The sequence below is a fragment of the Pelophylax lessonae genome, assembly GCF_965119305.1.
Source record: "Pelophylax lessonae genome assembly, chromosome: 2".
NCBI classification, from domain to species: domain Eukaryota; kingdom Metazoa; phylum Chordata; class Amphibia; order Anura; family Ranidae; genus Pelophylax; species Pelophylax lessonae.
Genome location: NC_138769.1, coordinates 721551605 through 721571740, shown reverse-complemented (window position 1 = coordinate 721571740; position 20136 = coordinate 721551605). Strand labels below are relative to the sequence as shown.

General features: G+C 43.9%; 1 protein-coding gene across 1 annotated transcript; it reads right to left on the bottom strand.

The window, feature by feature from the left end:
* Positions 1-209: 209 nt before the first annotated feature.
* On the bottom strand, positions 210-19823 carry LOC309546193 (dicarboxylate carrier UCP2-like). Its single transcript, XM_082245745.1, has 6 exons — positions 19629-19823; positions 17919-18126; positions 14819-15022; positions 12440-12541; positions 2590-2770; positions 210-641 (listed from the first exon to the last, which is right to left on the bottom strand). Exons 1-6 carry the CDS (start codon positions 19752-19754, stop codon positions 527-529), a joined length of 936 nt encoding a protein of 311 aa, XP_082101871.1. The 5' UTR covers positions 19755-19823; the 3' UTR covers positions 210-526.
* Positions 19824-20136: the final 313 nt, after the last annotated feature.

The window sequence follows — 20136 nt, the reverse complement described above, 5'->3', positions numbered from 1 at the left end:
GACCAGCAAATGACACTTACCAGGGAGTTTAAAGTTTGCTCATTATAGGACCCTGACATTTGGAGTATCCAGAGTGCGGAAGACTCCATGCAAGCTTATGTCTAGGTACTACCCAAGGCCTACTGGAGTTAGCGCCCACCACCCCCTCTCCTGGCACCCTAAGGTGGGCCGCCTTGGCTGCCTTATGCTGGCACTGGCCCTGCCTACATTATAACTCCGGATCCTCGTTATCTTCAAGTTTTCAAACTCTGCATTGCAAACAAAAGTTGCCTGTGACACCTAAATATCACAGTCATCTTCTACAATTTCCCTTGCATATTCATCCTGAGATGTTTCTACGTACAGTTCCTTCTCTTTGTATTGTAAACAGAGAAGGAGAATTAAGACTTGTCCCCATCTTGGTGGACCAAGCACGTTGGAAGAACCTTCAACGAGAGCCTTCCCTTTGCTGGAGTATTGTCCTCCAACTGACCATGGGTCTTCTGATCCCAGATTTTTGGTAAACCTCTTCAGTCCTTGACTGCAGTTAATGAGGATCTTGCCAGGAGCCATGGACCATCATCATGGCTCTTTTCAGCTGTTCATAGCTGACAAACATGACAATGTTCCAAGAGCCGAGTCTGAGGAAAGCTGGCATGAATCTACAGAGAGAGAGAGAGAGAGACATATTATCAGTATTTTTGGAAGGTATTAAGAGATGCACCCCTCCCCCTGTCCTTTAGACCTTATGGGGAATGATCTGTGGCCAGTGGGTGTAGATAATGCCTTGGCGTTAGTTGTTGGTGGGAGTAATCAATATCCCAGGCTAGGGAGTCATTGGGAGTAAAAATGCCCCAAGGTCGGTGAGCATTGTAAGTAAAAATTGGCCTATAGCCTGTGGTTGATGACAGAATCAATGCCCCATCACTGGTGTTACTAAAAAGATACTGTCCAATTATTGGTGTCAGTGGGAAGAATAGTGCCTAACATTGGTGTCAGTAGGAGGAATAGTGCCTCATCGTTAGTATCAGTGGAAGAAATTGTGCCTCATCGTTGGTGTCAGCGGGTGGAATAGTGTCACATGTTCGGTGTTAATATGGGGAATAAAAAGATACGGTCCAATCGTTGGTGTCAGTGAAAGAATAGTGCCAAATTACTGGTGTCAGTGGGAGGAATAGTGCCCAATCATTGCTGCCAGTGAAAGAAATACTGCCCCATCACTGGTGTCAGTGGATGGAATAGTGTCCCATCATTGATATCAGTGGGAGGAATAGTGCCCCATCATTGCTGCCAGTGAAGGAAATACTGCCCCATCATTGATGTCAGTGGGAGGAATAGTGCCCCATCACTGGTGTCAGTGTGTGGAATAGTGCCCCATCCTTGGTGTCAGTAAGTGGAATAGTGTCCCATCATTGATATCAGTGGGAGGAATAGTGTCCCATCAATGGAGTCAGCGAGAGGAATAGTGCCCCATCCTCGGTGTCAGTAAGTGGAATAGTGTCCCATCATTGATGTCAGTGGGAGGAATAGTGTCCCATCAATGGAGTCAGCGGGAGGAATAGTGCCCCATCCTTGGTGTCAGTAAGCAGAATTGTGTCCTATTTTTGGTGTCAATGGGAGGAAAAGTGCCCCATTGTTAGTGTCAGTGGGAGGAATAGTTTCCCATCATTGGTGTCAGTAGGACGAAGAGTGTCCCATCATTGAAGGCAGAGGGAGGAATGGTGCCCCAATGCTGGTGTCAGTGGGAGAAATAGTGCCCCATCATTGGTGTCAGTGGGAGGAATAGTGCCCCATCATTGGGGTCAGTGAGAGGAATAGTGCCCCATCATTGGTATCAGTAGCAGAAACAGTGCTCTAAGGACCATTAAAGTCAAGCAAAGGGCTGAATTAGGCCCATGGGCCACAGTTTGGCGACTGGGCTAATTAGCTATGTTCAGAAACTTCATCTCTGACTAGGTCAGTTATGCAAATAGCAACATGTGTTCACCAACATCTGTTTAGAAGTCAAAACTCTGGTTCCCCTCATTATTCTGCTCCCACCTCTTTAATGAACCCTCAGTGTGATGCACACCCCCTGGGAGCCACACATCAGAACAGGACCTGCTGTGTGTATACAAGTGTCAGTATCAGCCTGGACCCCTGCCAGGCCACGCTCCCAATGCATTTCACTCTGCCCACTGGAGCTTACTCATGGGGATGACCATGCGTAAGCTCCAGTGGGCGAAGTGAAATGTGCTGGGGGCGTGGCCTGGTGGGGGTCCAGGCTGAGACTGCCACTTGTATACACACAGCAGGTCTTGTTCTGATGTGCGACTCCTGGGATCTTCTGCTCTTATCTGTCATTGTCTGGAGCATGGGCGAGCTCCTTCCCAGCCAGCACTCACAGCAGCAGGCACAGGACTACACTTTCTAGCAGCTTGAGCAGCTCACATACATACCATGGGTGATGCACACCCCCACTAGCCAATAGTGGGGTGCAGCAGACAGGAGGAGACAGGTCAGTTCTCTGACTTTGGACTTGAATTTGCTATTTGCATAACTGAGAGCCATAGATCTGAGACAGCCCAGGGTGCTCTGAAAGTTGCATTATCTTGCTGACGTTAGACTTACCCCTTGTAAAATGCAGTGCTGCCTTCTCTCACCACCATAGTGAACGCACAGTTTATAGCATTCTTGTATTGGCCAGCCGTAGAGTTCATGTAGCGTGTTTTCACTACATCCACAGGAGATGCCACCACCGTCGTGCAAAACCCAGCGCCAAACGCAGCCACAAAATGACACGGTAGGTTATCTGGAAGATACAAAATTTGCCTTGTCTTAAAAAAATTAATTCTGCTTGGGTCAAGTATGATTATGTATCCCCACATTTGAAAGTATCTAATTTCATCTTTTCTAGTATCAATTATTTTTTCTCCCGATTGTCGATGGAGATAGTTAACCTTTTTTCTTTTTACAGCTTCCCATGATGATTTATGATAATTTTCACAAGACATTAGTTTGGGCTGTGGCCTGGAACCAAGGGATATATAGGACATCATTCATTGGAGTGGCGTATGATGCAATTGTAGGTGTAGTCAGAATGGGAACTGTCTGTATAGGTGAAGGAGGTCGACTGTACAGAAAAGTTCAAACCTAACTCTCCACCAAACCAATTCTTTTGATTCTAGTAAGAAAGAAAGAGTCTAAATCTGTGTAAGGTTTTTATTTCCACCTGTAACCCCATGTGCCCCTGTGACACCTGTATGAGGGGTGCAGTTGTCACCTAACAAAGGTGCAGACAACAATAAAACATTACCAAACGCTCTAACCCTTCCTCGCTCTACCACAAATGTAGTATGGAAATAGAAGAAAACAGGCACCACTGAAATTAGCAAGAGGCTTTCTTACATGACAAACAATATGTAGTAACTCACATGTAATATTGCTCTAATCCATGTTCCATAATGTGGCTGTTCCCCGGATTCAGTCCTTCGTGTTCTGACCGTCCCGCAGCCAGGAGATGACGATCCAGGAAGCTTAACCACAGAGCTGGTTAGATCGGAAGCCGCGGTGAAGCGCAAGCTAACCGGAAGTGACGTAACGCGTTTCGGAGCATGCGCACTCGGCTCCTTCTTCAGACGTAAGGAACAACTATCCACAATAGGGGTTATATAGAGACATACTCCGGAAGTTGCCATGACAAGTATTGACATGGCAAGAATACAAAGCGGAAATTGCTTCTAACTTTACAAATATTACATGTATGCAACAATCATATTAAAAAGAGGGGGAACAGGCTAAAAATAATTTAAAAACAACCTGCTTAAAAGCAAGATACTTAAAAAATAACACATATCTAAAACTGAATGTATGCAGATGCAGTGTCCCTAGTAAAGTGCATAAAATTGCAAAAATAATAAATAATAAAATAAAAATAAATATAAAAATAAAAATAAAAACATGAATAAAAATAAAAATAAAAAATAATCAAAATAGAAATAAAAATAAAAATAAATATAAAAAATAATAAAAATAAGGAAATAATAATAAAAATAAAAGTAAAAATAAAAATGAAAATAAAATAATAAATGGATAATGAATAGGTATAATAGCTGTAAGAAACTGTGTCCACGTGCCACTAGAAAATGTATATAATAAATGTAGAAATTTACAAATTTTACTAAAAGTATGTAAAAAGACAGAGATGTAGATGACTCACAGAATAGTATTGATGTCTAATTCTTCATTAAGTCTCCCGGGCGAGAGGACATTAAGGGCATATATCCAATATGTTACCCTTTTACAAAGTCGCTTGAAACTCTCAGCCTCCGGGGGACCTTTTGGGATGGTAAATTTCTACATTTACTATATACATTTTCTAGTGGCACACGGACACAGTTTCTTACAGCTATTATATCTATTCATTATCCATTTATTATTTTATTTTCATTTTTATTTTTACTTTTATTTTTATTATTATTTCCTTCTTTTTATTTTTATTATTTTTTATTTTTATTTTTATATTTATTTTTATTTTTATTTTCATTTTTATTTTTATTTTGATTATTTTTTATTTTTATTTTTATTTTTAGTTTATTTTTTAGTTTTAGTTTTATTTTTATTTTTATTCTTGTTTTTATTTTTATTTTATTATTTATTATTTTTGTAATTTTATGCACTTTACTAGGGACACTGCATCTACATATATTCACTTTTAGATATGTGTTATTTTTTTAAGTATCTTGCTTTTAAGCAGGTTGTTTTTAAATTATTTTTAGCCTGTTCCCCCTTTTTTTTAATATGATTGTTGCATACATGTAATATTTGTAAAGTTAGAAGCAATTTCCGCTGTGTATTCTTGCCGTGTCAATACTTGTCATGGCAACTTCCGGAGTATGTCTCTATATAACCCCTATTGTGGATAGTTGTTGCTTACGTCTGAAGAAGGAGCCGAGTGCGCATGCTCCGAAACGCGTTACGTCACTTCCGGTTAGCTTGCGCTTCACCGCGGCTTCCGATCTAACCAGCTCCGTGGTTAAGCTTCCTGGATCGTCATCTCCTGGCTGCGGGACGGTCAGAACACGGAGGACTGAATCCGGGGAACAGCCACATTATGGAACATGGATTAGAGCAATATTACATGTGAGTTACTACATATTGTTTTTCATGTAAGAAAGCCTCTTGCTAATTTCAGTGGCGCCTGTTTTCTTCTATTTGCTGCCAGCGGGATTTCCAGTTATTTACCTGCCAGAGCTGCCCTGAATTTTAACAATAACTGTGAAGTCTGATCTGCAAACAGCCTCTGGTCATCTGGCTGTTTTGCGTCTGGTGAACACCTCTTTGGCACTAGCGCCCAACACCCATCTCCTTGAACAAATGTAGTATGGAGCATTTTAAGCGATGGAACAGGCAAGCTTGTCTGATCCATGAGGTTCCTTCCACAGGTTATGCAATGTTTGATGGTCTCCTAACTTAACCCCCCCAAATGTCATATTTTGTACTTGGCTCACAACTTGTATAACAGTGTGTAGCCCCTTTAAGATTATTCTTCCCATCTGGGCCTTCTGGCACCTGCCCATTGGCATCATGAGTTATATAAAATGGGCGAGGATCCGCCAACACATAAATTGGTATATTTGCTGTCTGGAATTCACCAGCAGGGACGATGTAATCTGGTTCTCTCCCCTTTGTGGGGGGAAAACTAGGACTTCTCCCACACTGGGAACTTATAGACTTGTAGCACCCCTCATCTAGAGAAATTCCAGGACACTGTTCTACCTTTTGCATGGGCATAGTTCTCTCTCTCTACTTTTTAAATACTTCCATAACCAGAGCCCTGTATGACTGAATGTTCCTTCAGTAGAGTTGTTACCCTTTCAAAAGGAGCCTGCTACCATTCTGTACAAATGGTGGACTAGTCTTAAGCATGGGTTTGTTCTCAGGGATGAGCTGGGATTGTAGTCTGCAAATAGAGTAGGCGGAATAAAGGGCCCCTGTTCCGGTTAGGCCAGGCTGAGCCTGGTGGTCCAGGGTGTCCCATAGGAGCAATGTCTTTGTGTCCAACAGGGAACCCTGGGCAGCCCATAAAAACAAGCACAGTGTTCCACAAGGATCGCCTGAGCCAAGTATCATGGAGTTCACGCTATACTACACCTTCTCCCACTATACTCACTTTTGCACTGATATGACCGTTCACAGACAGTCAATTATCCTAAGTGTAACACTGTTGAGAAATCTTTTATTACCATTTAATGATCAGTTTATGCAATCTGCTGTTATCTGCTAGAAGAACATGTTCTGTCCCACAATTCAGACAAGCCATGTTTTTTCTGTGACTGAAGAGACCCCCTCAATAGCACCATACAACCTATTCCTTGGTGGTGTCATGGTGGCTGGTAAGCACAAGGGATAAGCAAAATGAAAACTTAGCCCCAGTTGTGTTGCTCATGTTAGGTTATATGACTTGATATTCGTAATGACTTCTACTCAAGTATCTACAATAAGTTAGTATTTAACCACTTTACCGCTGCTCACTAGAGCTCTACTGCAGCAAAGTGGCTCGATAACGTCTGGCGACGTAGACCTACGTCGCCAGACATTCCCCTCTCTCGGCGGTGCGCGCGCGCCACCGGAAGCTCGTCCCCGCTGTATTCAGTCACATCGGGAGTCGGGCCAGGGGAGGAGAGGCGGTGATCACCGCCGCTCTTCCCCGATCGTCGGGGAATCGAGTGTGGAGATCCGCCCGCTTGTGTAAACAAAGTGGGTGGATCTCCTAAGTGACAGGCAGGGTCAGATTGCAGGGTTCAGCATAGCTCAACCTGCGATCTGTCCCTGTGTCACTCAGTCACCTCCCCCCACACACGTCAGTAAGCACCAGGCATACATTAACCCCTTGATCACCAATAAAAAATTAACCCCTTCCCTGCCAGTGTCATTTTTACAGTAACAGTGCATATTTATAGCTCTGATTACTGTAGTAATGTCACTGGTACCCCCAAAAGTGTCAAAAATGTCAGTCAAGGGTCCGATCTGTCCGCCGCAATGTCGCAGTCCCGCAAAAAAAAATCGCAGATCGCCGCCATTACTCGTTAAAAAAAAAAAACACCAAAAATGACAGAAATCTTTCCCTAACTTTTGCGCAAACCAATCAAAATATGCTTATTGCGATTTTTTTTACCAGAAATATGTAGCAGAAAACAAATTGGCCTAAAATGATAAAAAAAATTTGATTTTTACATTTTTGTTTGGGGGGGGATTTCATATAAAAAAAATGTGAAAAATATTGTTATTTTTTCAAAGTTGTCGCTCTTTTTTTGTTTATAGCGCAAAAAGTAAAAATCGCACAGGTGATCAAATACCACCAAAAGAAAGCTCTATTTGTGGGAAAAAAAGGACGTAAATTTTGTTTGGGTACGGTATTTCATGACCACGCAATTGTCAGTTAAAGTCGCACAGTGCGAATCGCAAAAAGTGGCCTGGACGTAAGACAGCAAAATCCTCCGGTGGTAAAGTGGTTAAGGAGGGGAACCTTGTGGGCGCTGCAGGATTTCATTCCATGGCGGCGTATTGTGTTACTAACGATTTATTATGTGACTGTGGTCCCAACAGCCTTGAGATCATTCACAAGCGCCTCCCATGTAGTTTTAGGCTGATCCTTCACTTTTCATCCTTACAACATAAGGCGAAATCTTGCATGGAGCTCCAGACCGAGGGCGATTGATTTTGTTTTTCATCCATTTGTGAAAAATCGCTCCAACAGTTGTCTCCTTCTCACCAAGCTTCTCGCTGATGGTCTTGTAGCCCATTCCAGCCTTGTGCAGGTCTACAATCTTGTCCCTGACGTCCTTTGACAGCTCTTTGGTCTTGCCCATGATGGTGAGGTTTGGATGGAAGAAAGAGATTCTGTGGACAGGTGCCTTTTATACACATAATGAGTTGTCATTAGGAGAACCTTCTTAGGGCTCTTTCACACAGGCGGACCGTTCAGAACCGCCTGTTCGTTTTTTTGGCGGCTCTGAACGGTCCCCCCATGCGTTCCTATGGGGCATCGGATGGCAGCGGAGACATGTCCGCTGACATCCGACTTGATCCGATCCGTCAGCTCTCCAGCTGAAAGATCCTGAGCACGTGTGCCCTTGGCATTTATGCCATGTCCCAGCATGCGCTGAGGCACTTTCCTCTACCAATCACCAGGACTGTAACGAATGCCTGTGCACTCATTTGTCAGGTTTCCTCCCACTGTCCAATATCCCCCCCCACTGGACCAGTGTAACTCAGTTTTTAACATTTGTATTATGTGGTTTTTTTTTCGGGATTTTTGGTTGATAGTACATATTTAAATAAAAGAATGTAAAATTTGATGAAAAGTGGCAGTACACACAAAAAAAAAATCTAATACACAAAAAAAGGAAAAAATGCAGAAATAAAAAAAAACACTAAAATATAAGACTAAACTCCCCCAAAGCACACCTAGAGATAAAAAAAAGAAAAAAAAATGATTTTAGTGTAGCACTGTCCTCATAGGGCTTGCTGTGTGTTGACTTCTCGGGACTCCTCTGATTATCTGCAGACAGTCACTAGGGGACAGTTCCCAGGTTCATCCTTACTCTCAATGGCTCGTTACTCAATAAACAGTCCAGGGGATTTGGTTTTTGGAATTTTTTGTGATACTTGGATGGGAGAAGGGAATAGTGGGATACTCCAACTGGAACTATCTACAGTAGATAAGGACAACTGTCTCTTGGCCTCACCAGGTTACTTGTGGAAGCAGGCACACTGCCTAAACCAGTGGTCTCCAAACAATGGCCCTCCAGTTGTTCAGAAATTACAATTCCCATTCTGCCTCATCATGTCTGTGAATGTCAGAGTTTTACAAAACCTCATGGGATGTGTAGTTCCGCAGCAGCTGGAGGGCCGTAGTTTGAGGATCCCTGGCTTAAGCACTTTGCCGCTGCTCACTAGAGCTTTACTGCCGCAAAGTGCTTCGTTATCGTCTGGTGACGTAGACCTACGTCGCCAGACACTCCCCTTTCTCGGCGGCGCGCGCGCGCCGCCGGAGGCTCGCTCCCGCTGTATTCAGTCACAGCGGGAGTCGGGCCAGGGGAGTGAAAGAAGAATTTTAGCAAGAGTTCTTCTTTATTAGTTTGTCTGAGCAATAGTTCAACCATTTTGATTTTCTAGCTGACATTTTATGAACGTTGAAATAATAAGTGTATTTCTCATGTATTTTGCTGAGAATAAAATCTAGTTAGGTCTCAGTGTTCTTTTATTGCCCTTATCTTGTTCTTCCCAAGCAATAGCTGTACAGTTCCCAGACACAGTTGGTTTTTGTCTCTCTATATAAAGTCATAATGAAACAATGTATTTTTGTGGGAACATCTCAGGTGACCAAGGGGAGGTGTAACTGTGTATGCATTGTTCTCCTGTTGAGGACATTTTTATCATATAAGCTTATGGAAGGAATAAAGCGTCAGATGACTTTGAGCAATTATACGCTTTGGATGTCTCTTTGTTCAGAGTAGTCTCCGGGCCCGCTGAGACTTGTGGTGCACCAGAGGCAGTCTATCAAGTCTATACTTCACTGGGAGTGATCTAATGCCAACAGTTTATGCCAACAGGGAGGAGCAGCGGCGATTGCCGCTGCTCTTCCCCGATCGTCGGGGAATCGAGTCTGGAGATCCCCCCCGCTTGTGTAAACAAAGCGGGCGGATCTCCTAAGTGACAGGCAGGCTCTGATTGCAGGGTTCAGCGTAGCTGAACCTGCGATCTGTCCCTGTGTCACTCAGTCACCTCCCCCCACACGTCAGTAAGCACCAGGCATACATTAACCCCTCCCTCTCCAATAAAATTAACCCCTTCCCTGCCAGTGTAATTTTTACAGTAACAGAGCATATTTATAGCACTGATTACTGCAGTAATGTCACTGGTACCCCCAAAAGTGTCAAAAATGTCAGTCAAGGGTCCGATCTTTCCGCCGCAATGTCGCAGTCCCGCAAAAAAAATCGCAGATCGTCGTCATTACTCGTTAAAAAAACCCACCAAAAACGACAGAAATCTTTCCCTTAGTTAGTAAATGCAATAACTTTTACGCAAACCAATCAAAATACGCTTATTGCTATTTTTTTTTACCAAAAATATGTAGCAGAAAACAAATTGGCCAAAAATGATAAAAATTTTAGATTTTTACATTTTTTGGGGGGGAATTTCATATAAAAAAGTGAAAAATATTGTTATTTTTTCAAAATTGTTGCTCTTTTTTTGCGTATAGCGCAAAAAGTAAAAATCGCACAGGTGATCAAATACCACCAAAAGAAAGCTCTGTTTGTGGGGAAAAAAAGGACGTCAATTTTGTTTGGGTACAGCGTTGCATGACCGCGCAATTGTCAGTTAAAGTCACACAGTGCCGAATCGCAAAAAGTGGCCCAGACGTAAGACAGCAAAATCCTCCGGTGGTAAAGTGGTTAAACCATACTGCCACGTGTATGGAAGAATTCAGTCTTCTTGTTCTCTCCAGCAGCAGTCTTGATGCAACTACATTATCTTCAGGACTGTCAGAAAAGGCTTCGCCATAGCACTAATGTTGTTTCCAGGTGCACGCGTATGCGCATGTGGGAATGCGCACTCGCAGCCGCGCATCTGGCGCCAAACGGCCTATTTAAACAGGACTTCAGCACTGGCTAATTGCTGTTTGGTCTACAGCGTTCTGTGTAGTTCCTGCATTCCTGATTCCTGCATTTGACCTCTGATCTTGACCTGGCTTGCTTCCAACCATTCTGTCTGCTACTTGTCTTGACACTTGGCTTCACCTTGGATTCTGCCTCTGCCTGCTGCACCTATTTATCCCGCATCCATTGCCAACTCTGCCTGTGACCTGACTACTCTGCTGCCTGCTGTACTTGCCTGATCCGTTTGTCTGTTACCGACTTGGCTTGTCTGACCCTGCTTCCAGCTCTTCCAGCCTGCTACGGCTCCTTTGGTCCAGCTCAGCATCTTCTGGCACCTTCTTCCTGCTGTGCATCCACAGGTGTCTTCAGCCAAGTTAAAGCGGAGTTCCACCCAAAAGTGGAACTTCCGCTTTAGGCAGTTCTAACCCCCTGACATGCCACATTTGGCATGTCATTTTTTTGGGGGGGGGAGCGGGTACCTAGTTTTGACAGGTACCCGCTCCCACTTCCGCTCGGAGCGCCGCGGCGCCCTGAACGGAAGTTCTCCTCTCCCCCTCCCTCCCTGCAATCTTCTGGGACATGTCAGAGGTCCCAGAAGATTGCCGGCCAATCAAGACTCGCGCATGCGCAGTGGGTACCCGGCTGTGAAGCCGCAAACCGTCACAGCCGGGTGCCCACAGCAGTGATGCCGGCGCCGAGGGAGAGGATCGAGGCTTCAGGTGGCCGCATCGCTGGACCGTTGGACAGGTGAGTGAAATGGCTGGAACTCCGCTTTAAGCCAGTCTGCCTGTTTCCAGCCATCCTGCTGGCACGTCTGCCACACAGACTTCTGGACTGATTAAAGGCGCTCTTACCCCACCGTTCTCCACCGGCTACTGTCTCACCCCCAGTGTCCCTCGAGCTGGAGCTTTACGAGAGACCTTCTTCCGCATGTCAGGCTCACCAACCAGGTACGTGACAAGGACGCTCTCTAGCAATCCCCTTTACTGACACAACCGTCCACTGACTCTTCTAGATGAAGGGTTGGCCTTCTCAGGACAGGCCCTATGACACAGATCTGTACTCACTGTACTGCAGAATCCGATCCTTTCCAGTGTCTACCTTCCAGTCAGCTCTGCAGGATCTCCGGGTATAGCTCCTTTCTGACTTTCAGGCCCTCAGGTCGACCAGCTTGCATGGCAACTTCTACAGAGGAGGGGCAGCCGCCCCCTCCTTCTGGGACCCCACTCTCCAGCTGAAAGATCCCGGGCACATGTGCCCTTGGCATTTATACCATATCCCAGAATGCATCGAGGCACTTTCCTCTGCCAATCACCTGGACTGTAACGAATGCCTGTGCACTCATTTGTCAGGTTTCTTCCCACTGTCCAATATTCCTCCCCATTGGACCAGTGTGAAACACTCTCCAGACAAACTGAGCTGCACCATGAGCAGACCTCACTAGCAGATCCTGCTCTCTGGTAGGCAGAGAACAATATGGATTTACCTGCAATCCCTCTGGTAAGCAGAAAAGATCCAAAAACTATACTCTCTCTCTAGCACCTAGAGGGTGTCACATCAGCAAATGTTGCTCTAGCAGCTTAGTGACTGAAACTGAATGCTAACACCTAACAGCGTAATTTAGCCAACAGTGAAATTGCTATTTATGCAGCAAAATACATTTTACCAAATTAATTTTGCTCAGCCCTGCTAAGCAAAGAAAGAGAAAATATCAAAATAAACAGTGCTTCCGCTTATTATATTTCTGTGTTGCTCCCCCTGGGAACAGGACTGCCTTTGGCAGCTGCCTAGTTTGCCTGTATAGGAGTCCTTCTCACCTGTCATCAGTTGACGGTTTAAAATGGCTTCCTTGATGAGGTCATAGGTCACCAGCTCTGCGCAGTTTACGATGGCGTTCCGGGTGATGTTAGGCATGGTCCCTACATAGGAAAGAACATGTGGATCAGCCATGTTTTTTGGTACACAAGAAAAAAAATGTAACTAAGTGAGTTTAGATTTTTTTATACTGCATACTGTATATGTTTGTGTGTTTATGCGCTGTTTTTTTTTTTTTTTCAATTTTATTGCTTTTATTATTACTTAATATTATTACTTTATTTGCCTGTGGACAATGCAGTGCAGCTCAGTTTCCAGACAGACAGCAATACAAATGTGACAGTGGTTATAACTATTCTACACTCCATAACAAAAAATAGCCTTTAAATACACAAAAAATAATTTGATCCATGGCAAGCACTTGAAGTGCTGCACACTCCCAAAAAAACTCTATTAAAGTACTTAACCGCTTGCCGACTGCGCACAGTATATTTACTGCGGCAGTCAGCCCCGGCCAGGCAGAGTGACGTAGGTCTACGTCGCTAGCCTGTGACCGGCTTGTGAGCCAATAGCGGGCGAGCGCGCGCCCGCTGAGGCGCGCACCCGCCCCGGCTCGTTCACTGAGGAGTCCGCGCGTGTGACCGGCGGACCCGATGTCCGCCGGTCACACTACAATCGTCGGTAGAGAGGGAGAAAGTCAGGCGGCTTATGTAAACAAGCCGCCTGTCATTCTCCCCTGTGTAAAAATGGAGATCAGACGGTTCTACTATGTAGAACCGTTGATCTCTGTTTTTACAATAGTACATGTCTCATCACAGTTAGAAACACGCCCCTAGGACACACTTAACCCCTCCCTCTCCAATAAAGTTAACCCCTTCCCTGCCAGTGTCATTTTTACAGTAACAGTGCATATGTATAGCACTGATTACTGCAGTAATGTCACTGGTAACCCCAAAAGTGTCAAAAATGTCAGTCAAGGGTCCGATCTGTCCGCCGCAATGTCGCAGTCCCGCAAAAAAAATCACAGATCGCCGCCATTACGCGTTAAAAAAAAAAACACCAAAAATGACAGAAATCTTTCCCTTAGTTAGTAAACGCAATAACTTTTGCGCAAACCAATCAAAATACGCTTTTTGCGATTTTTTTTTACCAAACATAGGTAGCAGAAAACAAAATTGGCCAAAAATGTTAAAAAATTTTGATTTTTACATTTTTTTGGGGGGAATTTCATATAAAAAAATGTGAAAAATATTGTTATTTTTGCAAAATTTCGCTCTTTTTTTTGTTTATAGCGCATGATCAAAAAATCGCACAGGTGATCAAATACCACCAAAAGAAAGCTCTGTTTGTGGGAAAAAAAGGACGTGAAATTTGTTTAGGTACAGCGTCGCACGACCGCGCAATTGTCCGTTAAAGTCACGCTGTAAAAAATCGCAAAAACAAAAACCCTGGTCAGGAAGGGGGTAAAATCTTCCGGGGCTTAAGTGGTTAAGGCATGTGTACCATAGTACTTCCTGTCCTGCCCTGCTGCTCCCCTGCCTACTGCTCTTGCCCTTGCCAGCAATTCCTAGCTGTCAAAATGACAGCCGGGAGTTGCTGTGTAAGTATAAATACAGATGCTGTTAGGCTAGGTTCACATCTATACAGGTGTGGGACTGCGTGTTAATTAAAAAACACGCTGCTGACACTATTTCTCCCACGGAGACTAAAGATGAAGCACTATTCTTCCACTGAGACTAAAGATGAAGCACTATTCTTCCACTGAGACTAAAGATGAAGCACTATTCTTCCACTGAGACTAAAGATGAAGCACTATTCTTCCACTGAGACTAAAGATGAAGCACTATTCTTCCACTGACACCAATGATGGTGTACTACTCCTCCCCTAATGCTAAAGATGCACTGTTTACTTCCACTGATGCCAGGACAATATCCACTCACAGTGCCCATTTTCAGCCCCCCCCCCCCCCCCTTAAGTCTAAATCCTTGTTCTAGGATGTCCATTAAAAAAACCTGCCAAGTAAAAAGATAAAATGTTTTTTTTTTTTTTGTAATAAAATGTATTCTATCCCCGTTTTAACCTCTTATTTAGTTTCATCAGCCATAAATAACTCCTTCTTCCCCATTTTTTTTTTCTATTTATGTAGCTAATAATATTTAAACTTTTATTCGATTAGTTTGTTAATTTGTTTACTTTCACACTAAAAGTGAGAGTGAAGTGGTTAAGTGATATAAATCATAATTTGGATTCATGAGTATGGGATAATTATTACTACACTAATAAATTTAAATGGCCAGTTCTTTTATTATAAGTTTTTTTTTTATATCTCAATTTACTATAGCTAAGATGTTCTTGTCTGTCAGACAATGTGTACTGCTACCTTTCCAGAGTCCTCGCATCCCCTCCTCCTTAGCGATGGTCTTGTAGGCGTCCATCGTCCCGTTGTAGCGCCTGCTACCATCACCGTCTATGACTTTGATGTGCGCCTGGAACCTCACTTTAACCACATCTGTCGGCTGAGCGCAGGTAACCGCCAGTGCGCCTGTTGTGGATCCCGCCAGGAGTCGACAAGCCACACCAGAATCTGGTAGAAGAGATTGGATGATGTTCTGTTATATGCCATTCTTGTACATGCCAACTGTTTAAGTGGCAATGAGATTTGACCCTTTAAAGTGGACCTATTGTCACCCCTCTCTACAAACCCTATAATCCTGCCCAGTTGATCCACAAGAATCACAAAAGCTAACATCTATAGAATGAGAAACAAATTCCCTGGGGTCCCATCATAGCTGGTCCACGATCACCTTCTAGGCCAGACATTCTCAACCAGGGTTCCTCAAGAGGTTGCTCAGGGTTCCTTGAGCATTTAGCAATTTCTGTCTCTCAGATGAGTAACCAATTACACCATTGATCTTTTTAGCTTTCTCTAAAGCCCCGTACACACGCGTCGAAAATCGGCAGGGAATTTTCGTCCGAAGACCGATCTGCCGATTTTCGGCTTGTTAGTATGATGCTTCCGACAACCGACTCCGACTTTTCGGCCGAAAAAAATCTGGTGTGCAGACTATAAAATTTTTGTCCGCCGTCAAAACACGTCCAATTTTCCGTCAGTCAGTACAGATTTCGACAGGGAAAAATCTTATGAGCAAGTCTGGGCATGCTCAGAGAAGAAAGACAAAGAAAGCAAACCAACATATGACATCACTTCTGAAGTAGAATTTTGTTGGGCGAGAAAATTCGTGTGCAGTCTAGGCACATTCCAACCAACAGACACCACTCTGGACAAAAGACGGACGATCGGTCGGCCGATAATCTTTGCGTGTGTACGGGGCTTTAGGGGGGATCTTCACTGAGACCAGACAGTTATTTTAAAGGTTCATCCATGTTAGCAAGGTTAAGAAAGGCTGGTCTAAGAATTTTTTGATTGTTACCAGTCAGAACTCATATCCTCCATTTTAGCAAAGATCCTGCTTTGGCTGGTGGTCATGTAACTGGTGTGGGTTCCCAAAGCAGTATTCAAGATGTTCAGGGGGTGAGATGTGCAGGGTAACAGGGGGTGATCAATAAACAATAGATCTAGTTGAAATTAGGTTAGAAACATAATACTGTGAAGGAAGAAGGAAGGGGTGGTAGATGTTGGTTCTTCCAATGATGATGGTTTTAGTGTATTTTGGAAGTATAATAAAATGAAACTTTTTAACAATTTTAGTCCTCTGTGTATTAATGCGGTTTGCCTGTTATACTGACAACTAGGAGATTAGGATGAGCAGGGTTAGGTGTGACATACAAGCTAAGCTGTTGTTAAGATCCTTAGCACACCATTGTGGTAATCAACTCTCACCCAACAACCTATCTTTCTCAGACTGGCCAAAATAACATGCATATTCAAAATGGGTGGGGCTTAATGGTATGTGGGAGTGGCTTACAAATCTAGCATCAAATTATTTAAAGAAATTCTTCGTATTATACGCTTAGACCATCATAATTAAAAAAAAAAACCAAGGGTCATGTTAACCTTTTTTACCCATGATGTTTAATACACAAGGGTAGTGTAAGAAAATGCCTAAAACTTCCTAAGAACAACACGCCACATATAAAAAGAGCGTGCTTACGTATAGCATCAATGTTACCCATAGCCTATTTTTCACAGCTGTAAAATGATTAGTCATATGCACCTCCCTCTAGACCAGCCTTTTTCAACCAGGGTGCCCAGGCACCCTGAGTGCCTTGAGGTTTCTTCAGGGGTGCCTCAGCAAAATGGCTTAAAATTGCCCAAAAATGATATACAAGGTGGAAGGTGCATGAAGCCTGCTTTTGATTTACACAAAGCCACGGGTTTTCATTGTGCACCATTAGGACATTCTAGCTGCTAACCTCCTAACAACCAATGGCGTCATCAGTTGATAAGGAGGATGTCAGTCGTCTGTATAGCATCCTTGTTTGACTATCCCCTGCCTCTCTCCATCAGCTTTGGGGTCACATTAGCTGAGTGATGTAGAAAAACTGAAGAAGAAGAGAAACATTGGAATACTAGTCAGTACCAGTTTTCACCTTTAACATTGGGTCTCCTACATGTGTGGATGTTGCTGCATTTTGTAAAACTAATAGAATGGTGTTTACATTTGAGGATGGGGTGCCTCGAGACTGTCCATAATTTTGGATGGTGACTCGAGACTGTCCATAATTTTGGAGGGTGCCTCGAGACTGTCCATAATTTTGGAGGGTGCCTTGAGACTGTCCATAATTTTGGAGGGTGCCTCGAGACTGTCCATAATTTTGAAGGGTGCCTAAAGATTGTCCATAATTTTGAAGGGTGCCTCGAGACTGTCCATAATTTTGGAGGGCGCCTCGAGACTGTCCATAATTTTGGAGGGTGCCTCGAGACTGTCCATAATTTTCAAGGGTGCCTAAAGATTGTCCATAATTTTGAAGGGTGCCTCGAGACTGTCCATAATTTTGGAGGGTGCCTCGAGACTGTCCATAATTTTGGAGGGTGCCTAGAGATTGTCCATAATTTTGAAGGGTGCCTCGAGACTGTCCATAATTTTGGAGGGTGCCTTGAGACTGTCCATAATTTTGAGGGTGCCTCGAGACTGTCCATAATTTTGAGGGTGCCTCGAGACTGTCCATAATTTTGGAGGGTGCATCGAGACTGTCCATAATTTTGGAGGGTGCATCGAGACTGTCAATAAATTTCAAGGGTGCCTCGACATTGTCCATAATTTTGAAGGGTGCCTTGATGAAAAAAAGGTTGAGGAACACTGCTCAAGACAACCTTTTTGAAAGGCAGGGCCTAGAATGTCCACACAAAGCAGTGGGCTACTCATACTGTATGGCCTAAAGTACCCAATCATATTATCTCTTTTATTCTTCCTAACCATACTGAAAAACAGAGCAGCTAATTGGTTGCTGTGGGCAAATGTTCCTTTTTCGCTTGTAAATATGAAGCCTGGTGACATTAGCATAGAAGTAGAGCTCACTTTCAGATTGGCGGCAGTAGAACTGCTTCACCGAGTCATACATCCCAATACGGATCGAAGCGAAGGTCATTTGTCGATGCAGACCAGCCACCAGGCCATTGTAGAGGCTGGCGGGACCTTCCATTTTCACTATGGTGGTAATAGTGCCCATCACTCCCTTGTAGTGTGCCACCCGGATGCTGGGCTCGGCTAAACATTCTCCTTGTATCTGCAGATGGGAAGACATGAGATTAGACATTATATGAGCCATGAGGCCAGGGGCTGTGCACAATTTGCATGCTTAAAGTTGAACATCTAAAGCGGTGGTCTCCAAACTGTGGCCCAGGGCAAGATGTGGCCCTTTGCCTGCCTAAGTATATATCTGGCCCTTGGGGCACTATTTCTCCCACTGATATGACACACTATTCTGCCATCTGTCACCAACAATGGGGCATCATTTCTCCCATTGACACAAATGATGGGGCACTATTTCTCTCTATGATACCAACAATGCGGTACTATTCCTCCCCCTAATACCAAATGGGGCGATGTTTTGTTCCACTGATACCAGGAAAATTTCCACTCCCGCTGGCCACAGCTTGGCCCCCCAAAGGTCTGAAGGACAATAAACTGGCCCTTGGTTTAGAAAGTTTGGAGACCCATGATCTAAAACATAAAGCAAAGACTGCCTAGAAACTGATCCAATTCTTTAGCTGGACACTGATACCCAATCAGCCAGTAATAGTGTGATCTCCAGCTTTTGGAATGTTTCCAAAATTTGCCCATATTGATGGCCCCTTGCTTCACTATACCAGGGCATCAAGAACTGTGTTCTGATTAAGTTTGCTGTTCTATAAATTATTCCACTGACCATCCAATTTAGAAAGTCTATAGGCATTGCAAGTTGGGATCATGGGTCATTAGACAGCTGGATCTGAGAACTAAGAACATGCACAGATACACATTCCTAGTTCGAACCTGAAATGTTAATGTGCTTGTGACAAGGGACATTGTGCTTAAAAATATTATTAGCCAGATTTCAGATGCCATCGTTTAGGCTATTTTCTGTTGTAGACAAACGCAAAGAGTGGCATAAGAAGTCTAGGTAGTTATATGGGTAACGCTGTTGTTCATGGTTCCACCCAAACCCAAACCAAGTACAACCGCATTATAAGCTTTAAGGGCTGCTGTGACACATACAGTAGTTCATTCAACTGCAGTGTCATTACTATAGGCAAGTCTACCCCAAAGTAATTATAGATGGAGCCTGGCGGGCTATGCCAGCCAACCCCTGGATCCTTGTATGACCCAAGAGGGAGACCTCCTTGCCATAGTTTATATCTATTCTTGTTAACCTGGAGTTTTTGATGTTTCTGCCCACCTTTGTGTGTTCATATTCTCCATAATATAAAAATAGAAAATTCCAGCAGGGATGAAGGAAGCCCCTCGACCCCCAGACCCAATGCAGAGATCTCATCATCTTACAATAGAGACCCCATGAGAGAGAGTCTACCAAAGACTTTTAGATAAACTGACTTCAGAGAATTGAAAGAGCTCTCAGGAACTTTAGAGTCCCCTATGTTCTGCCAGAGTCACCCTGACACCGCAGGACCCGTTTGTGGTGAAAGCTAATAAATCCACTAATGTGTTTTTGGATTGTGGGAGGAAACTAGATCACCTGGAACAAACCAGTCTGAACAATGTTAGTGGGAACTTCCCCTCATGCCATACCTGCAGTCTAACTTTGGCAGTGTCTAGGGGGAAGGTGACCAGATCCGCTATACAGGCCGCTGTGCCGGCACCGACAAACTTCACCATGAGGGTGGGGGGAACCTCAGAAGGTTTCAGTCCGACCATGTTTTATTGACTCACTGGTCAAGAAAGACGTCACTTCTTAACTGGTCACCTAAAAACATATAATGTAATAAAGGCTGTATTAAAGAGGGGAGAAAGAAAATCAAACAATGAACTAATGTTCTAGGAAATGTTACAGTACTAAAGTCAGACGGTGCACCCAATTTAGCGTAATCTGAGTTTTATATCATTAGAGCTCACGTGTGTGCTTGTGGGTGTCACTGCAGTCTGCATACTCACGTGGCTCAGCAATTGGTGTTCCCAAATCACTGGCAGTATGTTGATGCCACACAGTGGACCAGTCTGCTGTACTATACCTGGAGGTGCCCTGAACTTAAAGAAATAACCTTCAAAGATCTTTCCAGGGGTCTCTGACCAGTGCTGG

What these genes read in the sequence shown, in the direction of transcription:
- LOC309546193 (XM_082245745.1), bottom strand. Translation starts at nt 19,754, where the DNA reads ATGGTCGGACTGAAACCTTCTGAGGTTCCCCCCACCCTCATGGTGAAG. An exon ending in CTACTGCCGCCAATCTGAAA is followed by an intron (nt 15,023 to 17,918) that starts GTGAGCTCTACT and finishes CTCTTCTACCAG; the next exon opens with ATTCTGGTGTGGCTTGTCGA. An exon ending in AAACCGTCAACTGATGACAG is followed by an intron (nt 2,771 to 12,439) that starts GTGAGAAGGACT and finishes TGTATCTTCCAG; the next exon opens with ATAACCTACCGTGTCATTTT.